Source organism: Bison bison, unplaced genomic scaffold, assembly GCF_000754665.1.
Source record: "Bison bison bison isolate TAMUID 2011002044 unplaced genomic scaffold, Bison_UMD1.0 scf7180017864466, whole genome shotgun sequence".
NCBI classification, from domain to species: domain Eukaryota; kingdom Metazoa; phylum Chordata; class Mammalia; order Artiodactyla; family Bovidae; genus Bison; species Bison bison.
This window is the reverse complement of record NW_011495027.1, coordinates 1,923,294-1,937,889: the sequence shown is the minus strand read 5'-3', so window position 1 is coordinate 1,937,889 and position 14,596 is coordinate 1,923,294. Positions and strand designations below refer to the sequence as shown.

Here is a 14,596-nt window from a genome sequence, read left to right as displayed (position 1 = left end):
TTTATTCCACTGTAAATTCTGAAAGAGATGGGAATACCAGACCACCTGATCTGCCTCTTGAGAAATCTGTATGCAGGTCAGGAAGCAACAGTTAGAACTGGACATGGGACAACAGACTGGTTCCAAATAGGAAAAGGAGTACGTCAAGGCTGTATATGGTCACCCTGCTTAGTTAACTTATATGCAGAGTACATCCTGAGAAATGCTGGACTGGAAGAAACACAAGCTGGAATCAAGATTGCTGGGAGAAATATCAATAACCTCAGATATGCAGATGACACCACCCTTATGGCAGAAAGTGAAGAGGAACTAAAAAGCCTCTTGACGAAAGTGAAAGAGGAGAGTGAAAGAGTGAAAAAGTGGACTTAAATCTCAACATTCAGAAAACGAAGATCATGGCATCCGGTCCCACCACTTCATGGTAAATAGATGAGGAAACAGTGGAAACAATGTCAGACTTTATTTTTCTGGGCTCCAAAATCACTGCAGATGGTGACTGCAGCCATGAAATTAAAAGATGCTTACTCCTTGGAAGGAAAGTTATGACCAACCTAGATAGCATATTCAAAAGCAGAGATATTACTTTGCCAACAAAGGTCCGTCTAGTCAAGGCTATGGTTTTTCCTGTGGTCATGTATGGATGTGAGAGTTGGACTGTGAAGAAGGCTGAGTGCCGAAGAATTGATGCTTTTGAACTGTGGTGTTGGAGAAGACTCTTGAGAGTCCCTAGGACTGCAAGGAGATCCATCCAGTCCATTCTGAAGGAGATCAGCCCTGGGATTTCTTTGGAAGGAATGATGCTAAAGCTGAAACTCCAGTACTTTGGACACCTCATGTGAAGAGTTGACTCATTGGAAAAGACTCTGATGCTGGGAGGGATTGGGGGCAGGAGGAGAAGGGGACGACAGAGGATGAGATGGCTGGATGGCATCACTGACTCGATGGATGTGAGTCTGAGTGAACTCTGGGAGTTGGTGATGGACAGGGAGGCCTGGCGTGCTGCGATTCAAGGCGGTTGCAAAGAGTCGGACACGACTGAGTGACTGATCTGATCTGATCTGATCTGATGGCTAGACCACAGTTTGTATATTCACTCTATTGATGGACACTTGGGCTTCTGGTTTTGTACTATTAGGAATAAAGCTACTTGAACAGTGTTGTGCAAATCTTTGGTGGACATATGCTTTCATTTCCCTTGGGTAAACACTCTGGAATGAAGCTGCTAGATCATGGGGTAGATATATGAGTGTTTTTTTACACTCCCACTAACGATGTAGGAGAGTGTGGTTGCTCTATATCCTCATGAACATTTGCTATCAGTTTTTCTAATTTTAGCTGTCCTGGTGGGTGTGAAGTGATTTAAGCTGTTATTCTGGCAAATTTTCCAAATTAACAAAAAACACATATGCAGGGATAAAGTTGAAGAAAAAAACTGGCTGAAGGAAATCTAGAGATTAGATTTATTTATGATATTAGAGAAGTGTACTTGTCTATATACGATATTAGATATTTATTAGAATACAAGATATATATCTCATTAGAAAACATGATATTAGAAAACTGCACTTATCCAAACCTATCTTGAGAGAGAAAGAAATGGCTAAGGGGATGTGCAAGAAGCAGCGAAATGTATTGCTCAGTTTATAATTCTCTCAATTACATTATAAAATTAGAAAAGTGAACTGAATGCTTAGAAGACTGCAGACTTCATTGACAGGGAAATGGGAACTCTGTGTTTTCCTACAGAGCTGGTCTGGTGGTGATCACATGTACCCTGATTTGCTTCCTCATGGTCAAAGCCCTTTGAGAACCATCCCTTGCAGTGCTGGCCCAGCCTGGAAAATGGAACCAGGAATCACCCAGACAATTGGGAGGGATCCCCTGCTCTTCTCTCCATCTCTCCAGTACCAACACTGGATCTGAGTGAGGGAATTCACATTTGGGGGGCATCAAAGTTGGGCCAGCACCTACCCTAGGCACCGTGCCTTCACCCTTTAACTCTCAAAATACCACCCTAGGCACTGACAGCCTGGTATTACAGATGTGAAAACATGACTCAGAGAGTCATAACAACTTGCCTGGGATCACAAAGAATTATAAGAAGCAGGATTGAAGTCCAAACCCTGTGTTCTTTCCATTCGACTTTGCTCAGCACCCAGCAAGCAAATTGGAGGAGGCTTAATTAACAGCTCAGGTGGCGCAGAGGCCAGCAGCAGACAGAAGTGTGTCTCTCTGCCAGATTCACCCCTCATTTTCCTCTTTTTTCTGTGTTCTGCTTTCTGAGATGCAGATGGAGATGAGACTTGGACCTCCTCTCTATAGCTGCACCCATGTCTCTGTCTCAGAACTTGGGTTTTCCTCTTGCAGGAAGGAATCATTAGCTTGTCACTTCCATACTTCCCTTCCCCACCCTCTCAGTTTCCCGGGGGCTGGGGTGACCTGGGGCATCACTGATCCCTCACTGCTCTCTATGCCTTTCCTTCTCAGTCCCTTCTGCTTGTTGTGGGGAAGGGAGGCAATCATGTTCATTGTGTATTTCTCTAGATTGAGTTACCTGTTCCTGAAATGCACTAGCTTGCTCCTCAAATCCTGCCATTCGGAAGTAATTGACAACATCCATCACGGCCCAGTCTGCAGGATCCGGTGGCCTCCCGTTCTCCATGGAACTGCAAAATAAAATACCAATCAGGATGGCTATCAGGGCAGAGCATGCTCACGACCGTGTGTGGCCAGGTCCCCACTCGGTCTCCCGGGGGCAGGCCTGGGTCAGCTCACTGCAACCAGGGGCCCAGACCCCATGGTACATGCTTCAGGACCAGAATCATTCTTGTGTTTCTTGGGTTCAGAAGATCATTGCTCTCACTGGCCCAGTCACTGCTTTTTCTATAAACCTTTAATATAAAGTATTCCCTCATGTATTGTTTTTTAATTTAGAGATATTCAGAGTGGTCCAGTGACTTCTGGCAGCCCAGAATATCATATTCATACTCCTGAACTAAGAATACCAGACCTTCTACAATAAGGCCCCAGCACATCACCACTTTCCCCACCCCCATCCCCATCCAGAGCTAAAGCCATTCCCCAACAGCCATGCCCTTCACGTGCTGTTCCAGCCACTGAGGGCCCCCTCAGCTGTCTGAAAAAATCCTATCCTTCCTACTGGATCAAATGCCACAGTCCCTGTGAGGCATTTTCTGCTCCTCCTGAAAGTGTATTAGTTATAACCGCCTCTGAGTTCCAGACCTCCATTCTAACTCCTATCAGAGCACTTTCCACATTGTATTATACTCTGCTTATTAGACAGTCTCTAGACTTTCTACTAAAGTGGGAGATGTGGGCTGAAGATGTACATTTGGGTCTGGACCAGTTCTCACTTTATTATTCCTTGCATCAACCAAGTTGTTAGGAAGTCACTCAATGTTCAGGCAACTAGATATTGATCAAGCATTTGTTTGAGAGGGTATCTGGGTAACCTCACTGGATTTGGAGAGGAGGGAAGGAAAGGTGGAATAGAGAAAGAGTGGACCTGCAGTTACTGTGTCTCTGCTTATTTCCGTGTTTCAAGAGTACTTGTTTGGATTTCTCTACGCCTTGTCCACGGTGATTCTTCTAGAGTATACATCCTATCACATTGTCCCCTGCTTCCAAACTTTCAAAGGCTTCCCATTGCCCTTTGGATAAATTCCAAATAGCTTCACCTGGCTCGGGAGGTCCTTCAGGACCAAGCCCTCTCCTAGTCCTCCAACTGGGAATACATTTGGTGAGTAAAACAGAACAGTCCTTACTTTGTGAGCACACAGCACAGGGGGAGTAGACACTGACTCACAATCATACAACCAAATGCATAGCCATGCATTGCAGCTAAGGATGGGTACTCTGTCCTATGGCAGTGGGAGGGCCTATGAGAAGCTTTCTTGTGGAAGTTTCTTTTCAGGTAAGGTCTAGAGAGCAGCCAGAAAGTTAATCATATGAAGAAGTCAGGTAAAGATGATTTCAGGCTCTCTGACAGGAATACATACAGAGAGCCATGTTGGTCTTGGATGTCGCATTGAGGATTCTGAATTTTTGTCTAGGAGCAATGGGATTTGTTAAATGGTCTGAGGTAATGGGTGTGACCTGATCTGACTCACATTTCTGGAAAAAAGAGTATTGGAGAGGAGCCAGAGAAGACAGGACCAAGTAAGAGCTCATGGTGACTGAGACTATTGTAGAAAAGGAGAGAAACACATGGATTTAAAAAGTATTTAACCAACAGAATCAGCAACAGCTAGTGGTGGACTAGTGCATGCATAGATTCAAGGGATTAGATCTGATAGACAGAGTGCCTCAAGAACTATGGACAGAGGTTCATAACACTGTACAGGAAGCAGTGCTCAAAACCATCCCCAAGAAAAAGAAATGCAGAGAGGCACAATGGTTGTCTGAGGAGGCCTTACAAATAGCTGAGAAAAGAAGAGAAGCAAAAAGCAAGGGAGGAAGGGAAAGATATACACAATGAATGCAGAGTTCCAGAGAAAGGCAAGGAGAGATAAGAAGGCCTTCTTCAATTAACAGTGCAAAGAAACAGAGGAAAACAATTGAATGGGAAAGACTAGAGATTTCTTCAAGAAAATTAGAAATAGCAAGGGAACATTTCATGCAAAGATGGGCACAATAAAGGACAGAAACGGTATGGACCTAACAGAAGCAGAAGAGATTAAGAAGAAGTGGCAAGAATACACAGAAGAACTACACAAAAAAGAATTTTTCATGACCTAGATAGCCACAATGGTGTGATTACTCACCTAGAGCCAGACATCCTGTAGTGCAAAGTCAAGTGGGCTTTAGGAAGCATCACTATGAACAAAGTTAGAAGAGGTGATGGAATTCCAGCTGTGCTATTTCCAATCCTAAAAGGTGATGCTGTTAAGGTACTACACTCAAAATCCCAGCAAATTTGGAAAACTCAGCAGTGGCCACAGGAATGGAAAAGGTCAGTTTACATTCCAATACCAAAGAAAGGCAAGGCAAAGAATGTTCAAACTACTGCACAATTGCACTCATTTCACATGCTAGCAAGGGCATGCTCAAAATCCTCCAAGGTAGGCTTCAACAGTACATGGGCCAAGAACTTCCAGATGTCCAAGCTGGATTTAGAAAAGGCAGAGGAACCAGAGATCAAATTGCCAACATCCGTTGGATCATAGAAAAAACAAGAGAGTTCTAGAAAACATCTACTTTTCCTTCACTGACTATGTTAAAGCCTTTGACTGTGTGTATCACAACAAACTGGAAAACCCTTAAAGAGATGGGAATACCAGACTACCTTACCTGTCTCCTGTGAAACCTGTATGCAGGTCAAGAAGAAATAGCTGGAACTGGATATGGAACAATCAACTGGTTCCAAATTGGGAAAGGAGTACATCAAGGCTGTATATTGTCACCCTGCTTATTTAACTTATATGCAGAGTACATCACGTGAAATCCTGGGCTGGATGAAGCACAAGCTGGAATCAAGATTGCTGGGAGAACTGTTAATAACCTCAGATATGTAGATGATATAACTGTTATGGCAGAAAGCGAAGAGGAACTAAAGAACCTCTAGATGAAGGTAAAAGAGGAGAGTGAAAAAGCTGGCTTAAAATTCAACATTCAAAAAACTAAGATCATGGTATCTGGTCCTGTTACTTCATGGCAAAAGATGGGCAAATGATGGAAACAGTGACAAACTTTATTTTCATGGGCTCCAAAATTTCTGCAGATGGTGACTACAGCCATGAAATTAAAAGACGCTCGCTCTTTGGAAGAAAAACTATGACAAACCTAGAAAACATGTTAAAAAGCAGACATATTACTTTGCCTACAAAGGTGTGTCTAGTCAAGGCTATGGTTTTTCCAGTAGTCAAATATGGATGTGAGTGTTGGACCATAAAGAAGGCCGAGAGCTGAAGAATTGATGCCTTCAAACTGTGGTGTTGGAGAAGCCTCTTGAGAGTCCCTTGGACAGCAAGCAGATCCAACCAGTCCATCCTATAGGAGATCAGTCCTGGGTGTTCACTGGAAGGACTGATGTTGAAGCTGAAGTTCCAATACTTTGACCACCTGGTCTGAAAAGCTGACTCACTGGAAAAGACCCCGTTGCTGGGAAAGAGAGAAGGCAGGAGGAGAAGGGGATGACAGAGGACAAGATGGTTGGATGCATCATCGACTCAACGGACATGAGTTGGGCAGACTCCGGGAGATGGTGAAGCACAGGGAAGCCTGGCATGCTGCAGTCCATGAGATCGCAAAGAGTCAGACACGACTGAGCAAGTGAACAACAAAGTACCTGCACGCTCAGTTGCTTCAGTCGTGTCCAACTCTTTGCAACCGTGTGAATAGTAGCCTGTCGGGCTCCTGTGTCCATGGGATTCTCCAGGCAAGAATACTGGAGTGAGTTGCCATGCCCTCCTCCAGGGGATCTTCCCAACCTAAGGACTGAAGCCATGTCTGCTATGTCTACCTGCATTGGCAGGCGGGTTCTTTACCAGGAGCACCACCTGAGGAGCCCAGTGGTGGACTAGACATGAGAACTAAGGAGATGAAAGTGTCCTGTAACTGGCTGGATGGTGGTAACTTCACTTAGACCACACCCCCAGGTTTAGCTGGACACACTGAGTGCAGGGTACCATCTACATCCAAGTTGAGATTTAATGCGGAATATGGGTCTGGAGCTCAAAGCAGACAGTGGGCTAGAGGTACACAGTGGGGAGTCAGAGTGTTCAGATGGCATTTGAAACCTTGGGAGGGGACAAGGAGAACTGGGTCCAAGAACTAAGCTTGGAAACATTCAACATTCAGTGCAAATTGAAAAGATTCATGTTACTTTCAATAGAAATAAAATTGCCCAGAGTCTGTGCATTTCTGAAAGTCTTCAAATATCTAGAAGTCAAGGGCTGAGCTGTACCTCTGCCTCACCCTCAGAATAATGACTTGCGCATAGTAGAAACGTAAAATATTTGATTAAAAAAATCTAGATACATGGTGTAGATGATCTTATTTGCAAAACAGAAATAGAGACACATGTATAAAACAAAGGTGTGGACACCAAGGCTGTAAGTGGGGCGTGGGATGATTTGGGAGATAAAGACTGACATGTATACACTACTGATATTATGTATAAAGTAGATAACTAATGAGAACCTACTGTGTAGCTCATCAAATGCTACTTAGTGCTCTGTGGTGATCTAAATGGGAAGGGAATCCAAAAAAGGGGATACATGTATATGTATGGCTGTTTCACTTTGCTGTACAGTAGAAATTAATACATTGTAAAGCAATTATACTCCAGTAAAAAGTAATTAAAACAACAATAACAACAACAAAATTCTCTCCTAAAGAAAAAGGAGTCACTAGTCAATGGCTCCTGCTACTGCTGCTAAGTCGTTTCAGTCGTGGCCGACTCTGTGTGACCCCATAGATGGTAGCCCACCAGGCTCCCCCGTCCCTGGGATTCTCCAGGCAAGAACACTGGAGTGGGTTGCCATTTCCTTCTCCCATGCACGAAAGTGAAAAGTGAAAGTGAAGTCACTCAATCGTGTCCGACTCTTAGCGACCCCATGGACTGAAGCCCACCAGGCTCCTCTGTCCATGGGATTTGCCTAGCAAGACTGCTGGAGTGGGGTGCCATTGCCTTCTCCATAATCAATGGCACGTGTGATCAATTACTTATTAACACAACACTTAATTTAAAAACAGAGTCAATGCTTACTAATTAGAGGTACGGTCCCTTTTGGGCATAGAGATCGTAAATCTGTCAGTACTGCCCTTGTGTGCACACACTCATGTACTTGCTCACTCACATATGCCACATGTCCCTCACCTCACCCTGATTCCCCACCCCCACCCCCACAACGCTTTCCTACCATTTAGGCAAAACACATGGGGAAAAACTATTTTTCATCCTAACATTCTTAACATGTTAGGGTGTTAACATGTATTTTCAAATTAAAGCTGCTGCTGCTGCTGCTGCTGAGTCGCTTCAGTCGTGTCCGACTCTGTGAGACCCCATAGACGGCAGCCCAACAGGCGCCGCCATCCCTGGGATTCTCCAGGCAAGAACACTGGAGTAGGTTGCCGTTTCCCTCTCCAATGCATGAAAGAGAAAAGTGAAAGTGAAGTCGCTCAGTTGTGTCCAACTCTTAGCGACCCCATGGACTGCAGCCTACCAGGCTCCTCTATCCATGGGATTTTCCAGGCAAGAGTACTGGAGTGGGGTGTTATCATGCTGGGATTTTCCATCATCCTATCAGCATAAGCAGTCATGAGCTGACATTGAGGACTCTTTTCTAGGTACCATTTACCTTCCCTCTCTTGCTTAAGATAGGCTTGAAAAAATGTTTGGAAAGGAGTTCATTGTTCTAAAACATTTTTTAGGCTTTTTAATCAGCTCACTTCTAGCAGTAAGCACAGTGACCCATCCAATACACTCTTAAGTGCCCCCAGAAAACATCTGAATTCACCATCCCTGTGGCTATCTTCAATTAGCTGCCTTTATTCATTAAGAAGAGCTATCAAATTGTGATAACAAAATATCAGTTCAGTTCTGTCACTGAGTCGTGTCCCATCCTTTGCGACCCCATGGACTACAGCACGACAGACTTCCTTGTCCATCACCAACTCCCGGAGCCTACTCAAACTCATGTCCATCGCTTTGGTGATGTCATCCAACCATCTCATCCTCTGGCGTCCCCTTCTCCTCCTGCCCTCAATCTTTCGCAGCATCAGGGTCTTTTCCAATGAGTCAGTTCTTCACATCAGGTGGCCAAAGTACTAAAGTTTCAGCTTCAGTATCAGTCCTTCCAAAGAATATTCAGGGTTGATTTCCTTTAAGACTGACTGGTGCATCTCCTTGAAGTCCAAGGGATTCTCAAGAATCTTCTCCAACACCACAGTTCAAAAGCATCAATCCTTCGGAGCTCAGCTTTCTTTATGGTCCAATTCTCATAACTATACATGACTACTGGAAAAACCACAGCTTTGACTAGATGGACCTTTGTTGGTAAAGTAATGTCTCTGCTTTTTAATATGCTTTCTAGGTAGGTCATAGTTTTTCTTCCAAGGAGTAAATGTCTTTTAATTTCATGGCTGCAGTCACCATCTGCAGTGATTTTGGAGCCCAAGAAAATAGTCGGTTACTGTTTCCATTGTTTCCCCATCTATTTGGCATGAAGTGTTGGGGCCAGATGTCATGATCTTAGTTTTCTGAATGTTGAGCTTTAAGTTTTTCACTCTCCTCTTTCACTTTCATCAAGAGGCCCTTTAGTTCTTCTTCACTTTCTGCCAGAAGGGTGGTATCATCTGCATATCTGAGGTTATTGATATTTCTCCCAGCAATCTTGATTCCAGCTTGTGCGTCATCCAGCCCAGCATTTCACATGATGTACTCTGCATATAAGTTAAATAAGCAGGGTGACAATATACAACCTTGAAGTACTCCTTTCCCAATTTGGAACCAGTCTGCTGTTCTATGTCCCATTCTAACTGTTGCTTCTTGACCTGCATACAGATTTCTCAATAGGCAGGTCAGGTGGTATGATATTCCCATTTCTTAAAGAATTATCCACAGTTTTTTGTGATCCACACAATCAAAGGCTTTGGCATAGTCAATAAAAGCAGAAGTAGATGGTTTTCTGGAACTCTCTTGCTTTTGCGATGATCCAATAGATGTTGCCAATTTGATCTCTGGTTCCTCGCCTTTTCTAAGTCTAGCTTGAATATCTGCAAGTTCACGGTTCACTGGCTGTTGAAGCCTGGCTTGGAGATTTTTGAGCATTACTTTCCTAGTGTGTGAGATGAGTTCAATTGTGAGGTAGTTTGAGCGTTCCTTGGCGTTGCCTTTCTTTGGGATTGGAATGAAAACTGACCTTTTCCAGTCTTGTGGCTACTGCTGAGTTTTCCAGATTTGCTGGCATATTGAGTGCAGCACTTTCACAGAATCATCTTTTAGGATTTGAAAGAGCTCAACTGGAATTCCATCACCTCCACTAGTTTTGTTTGTAGTGACGCTTCCTAAGGCCCACTTGACTTCACATTCCAGGATGTTGGCTCTAGGTGAGTGATCACACCATCGTAGTTATCTGGGTCATGAAGACTTTGTTTTGCATAGTTCTTCTGTGTATTCTTGCCACCTCTTCTTAATATCTTCTGCTTCTGTTAGGTCCATACCATTTTTGTCATTTAGTGTGCTCACCTTTGCATGAAATGTTCCCTTAGTGTCTCTAATTTTCTTGAAGAGATCTCTAGTCTTTCCCATTCTATTGTTTTCCTCTATTTCTTTGCATTGATCACTGAGGAAGGCTTTCTTCTCTCTCCTTGCTATTCTTTGGAACTCTGCGTTCAAATGGGTATATCTTTCCTTTTCTCCTTTGCCTTTACTGTCTCTTCTTTTCTCAGCTGTTTGTAAGGCCTCCGCAGACAACCATTTTGCCTTTTTGCATCTCTTTTTCTTAGGGATGGTCTTGATCACTGCCTCCTGTACAATGTCATGAACCTCCGTCCATAGTTCTTCAGATATAATGCCTTGAATCTATTTCTCACTGCCACTGTATAATCGTAAGGGATTTGATTTAGGTCATATCTGAATGGTCTAGTGGTTTTCCCTACTTTCTTCAATTTAAGTCTGAATTTGTCAATAAGGAGTTCATGATCAGAGCCACAGTCAGTTCCTGGTCTTGTTTTTGCTGACTGTATACAGCTTCTACATCTATACATACAAATATTATATATATATATATATATATATTATATATATATAATATATATACATACAAAGTATGCTACATTGTAATTTTAGGATGGGAGCCTTTCCTGATTCTTATTCTGCTGGGATATGACATCATCACTTCCTCAGTTCTGAAATATTCTTGAGTACTAGCATCATAGCAGAGAACAAAGGCTTTGCAAAAGTGCTGGCAGCCTACCATGAAGAGCAAGAGTAATGAGGAAAGTCTCCTACTTAGGGCGAGGGGATCCTTACAAAAGAATCTAGGGGAACGTCTGATCCACTTAAGTTACAGCTGATTAGCTCAAAAGACAAAGTAACATAAAAATCACAATGTTAGACCACACACATCTTGAAAGGAGAAACTGTCTCCATCTCTGCATCTCTCCAGCACCCAGCACTGGTTGGACTGGAATATACAGTTGATACACAGCAAAGATCTGTTACATTAATGGACTAACATCCAGAGGGTACTTACAGTCTACAATAGGCTTTTCACTTATTACCTATTGTCAGTCTTCTAGCTCCTTGTAAACTGGCTACTGTGACCTGATTTTCAGGAAACTAAGGCTCAGAAAGGTTAAGAACTCACTGCATATCACATAGTATATAAAACCAGGATTGAATTCCATACCTGTTTGTCTCCATATCAATTCTTTTTCCAGCCCATACTTACTGATACAATAAATGTTTACTAAAAGCCTACTGTCTTCTCAGTGCTGTGCTTAGAGACAGGTTACGAGGATAGGCACGCATATCCTTCACGGAACCGGCACTCTGGTGAGGGGAAGCAGACATGTAAACAGCGTACTCTAAGTGTTAGAACTGGGGGAATGAACTGGTGCTTCTGAGGATGCATGCACCGGAGGGCCTGGAGAATGCTGCTTGACTAGGATACTTGAAAATTTTTAATGCAATTCTGAAAGGCATCACTTGCTTCAAACACACACTCAGGTCCTCCCTGAGAGAATTGTCTGCAGAATTGTCCAGTGGTTTCAGCAACAGTATTAAGAAGAAACCTAGAGGTGGTCCAAGGCCCATGATGGTGGGGGTTCAGGAGGCCAGAGTGCCAAGGCCAGAAAAAATGATGAGAACATTTCAGAGGATGGATTTAAGCGTCACCTTTCCCCACTGGGAAAGCCATATGTTTCCTCAAGGACTGTTATTTGTGGCCAAACTCAGATGCTCTGTTCCCTTTTAAATGGGCCATTCTCTTCAAATCTTTTCTTATAACAAACATGTCCATGTCAAACTCCAGGAGGAATTTAAATGGTGCTGTTTGAAACAGCTCCCAGATGGTGGTTCCCTTTACGGCTGCTAATTTTGCTAATGAAATGAGATGGCAGATATAACAGTTCCATTATCATTTGGTATTTATTATTATTGTCACAGCAAAATATTTCCTAGAATACAATGTAAATATAAAGATGATAAATTCATGAATATTTTTCCAGGCATGGAGACTTTGAAAATATATATATGCATTTTTCCCTTATTATAAAAAAGACTAGCAAGAAATGAACAGCAGAATTTGTCTCCAGTCCCATCACTTATTCGAATCAATGTTCCCATTTAACACTGTCTCCTTTCAGTCCCTGTGCATATGATTGGGAACATCATGTATGGATAAGAATTATATCATGCATGAATACTTCACACTGGGAACTGATTATCCCTTAATTAAACAATCACCTCACTTTTAGAGAGAGCTAAAGAGATACAACTGTGAGGACAGAAATGCAATAAATAACAAATTTGGCAGATACATGCAGATTATGACCTTATGGTGAATGTTTTCATGTTGGCACATGATAATTTGAAGTGCCAGCAGCAGAAGTGCCCATTCCCCTTTAATTTTATTCATGGAAACAGGTGAAAAATATTCGAAACTCTTTCTTGGAATTCAGTGTGTATATTTTACGATAGTTATGCTTTTATAGATTCTGAAGGTTGATAAGACCAGAAGGAAACTCTGGATAAATACAGCCCATATGGGATTTCAAAACCCTGTTATACCTATTAATTGCATTTCAACTTTAAAGTTCAGAGCAAAACTTACTTTCTACTAGTTAATATATTACGGTGACATTTATTTATCATGCTACTCCTTTTATAAAGCTAATTCTCAATGTTACTTGTGTTTCCACTCAGAAATACACTTGAACTTTGTACTATTTTGATCTTGATAACTTACTTTTCAAATTATATTAACCTACTCTTTGGTCATATCTTAAAACAGCCTTTGGCTAAAAGCAATATAAATTTGATCACAATAAATCAACACTGATCTCTTGGCCTATGGACATAGCTAAGGATGAAGCAACCAAATGAGCTTTCAGTTTATCTCCATTTTTTTTTTCTCCCTCTCCCTTCATCCTAACAAGTAGGTATCTGGCTTAAAGACAGCCAGACAAAGAGACAGGATGATTTAAAGTTTCCTGACAGGACATTTTTCATTTTTTAATATCCAGCTACATAAGAGTTGACTGCATTTCACTGCCACATACCCAAGCAACAAAAGTACTGAAAGAGCAAATAGCTCTTCTGTATATTTGGCACTCAGGGATTTAATTCAAACATAACTTTCCAGGCTTCTTTCCCATTCCAAGTTTGTACTGAAATCCAACCAGTCAACATCCTGGACCTTCCCATATCCACAGCTTTGGTTATGCTACTCAAAACGCTGTTTGTTCAGCTTTTAAGGGTTAGAACTCTACTTATGTAAAATAGATACTGGTTAAACATCTCCTTTCTAATAAACCCAATCAATCTTTTATTCCCATCATCAATTAAGTTTCACCTGCTCACGACGAGTCTGGCACTTAATAAGGCTTGGGAACTTGCAGTCTAGTGAAAAGGAAAATCTCAAGTCAGCTGCACGATGAAGAACGGTTTTAACATGTTCCCTGCCTTATTACAAAGAGCAGTTAAGGAAGAAGAGGAATGGAGGGAGGGAGGGAGGGCAGTGTGAGTCAGGCTGTGTTAGGTGTGTGGAGCCCTGAATCCAGAGCAACATCAGGATCAGGTCCCAGGAACAGGGAGGTCAGTCTTCCTGCATCATTTCTCTCCTAAGAGACATCTTCCCTCAGGCTCATGCGTTTCCTCTGAAATCACAGGGCACTCTGTCCTTGGCATTCCTCTGCTAGGAATGTCTCCCAAAAACCCCACTTCATTTTTCTGAAAACAAATCTGCCTTTTCCCCCACCTGTTCTCAACTTCCTAGTACAAATAAAGACCTCTGACCTGGAGGAAATAAAGACATTCCTCTCAACAGGATTCCATGCATTTTTGTATATTATTTGCTATCAGATACAATTCACACCCACATTCACACTACACATAAACATAGGAATGTTTCATACTCCCGTAATAATATTAAAGACAACTGCATACAGACGGCCTGCAGAGCTCCCCCTCCCTGCTCTGAGCCAGGCACAGTGGTCACTATTCCAAAGGACTGACTATGGCTTTAATGCTTTAACAAACTCGGTTTTCCTTTGTAGGAATATCAGTAGCACACCAGAATCTATGTAGAAAACAGCAACCCTTCGAGCTACTAATGTATAGAAGATATAATGCATGTTTGTGAATTCTGCTGACTTTGATAGGAACTCCTTGTTGTTATCACATTTAAAATATGATGATATGATTAGCTGACTCTAAGTTTTGCTCCTCTTACTTTTTTGAAATGTATACTTCCTTAAGGTAGCTATTTACAATGCACAAATGGTAAATTGAACAGATTCAATCCTTAACCCAAGTTGTCATTTATTTAAGGGAATAACCAAACATAACCAAACTTTTATCATAAGAAAATATGTTAAGACTGAATTGTGTCCACCTGACCCCCAAAAT

At 42.2% G+C, this 14,596-nt stretch overlaps 1 protein-coding gene across 2 annotated transcripts in view; it reads right to left on the bottom strand.

Moving 5' to 3' along the window:
* SAMD13 (sterile alpha motif domain containing 13) overlaps positions 1–14,596 on the bottom strand; it is a 53,384-nt gene that overhangs the window by 17,820 nt on the left and 20,968 nt on the right. For both annotated transcript variants that reach the window (XM_010860297.1, XM_010860298.1), the window contains exon 3: positions 2,555–2,666. In XM_010860297.1, coding sequence (XP_010858599.1) covers positions 2,555–2,666 — 112 coding nt within the window. The remainder of the gene's footprint in view (positions 1–2,554; positions 2,667–14,596) is intronic.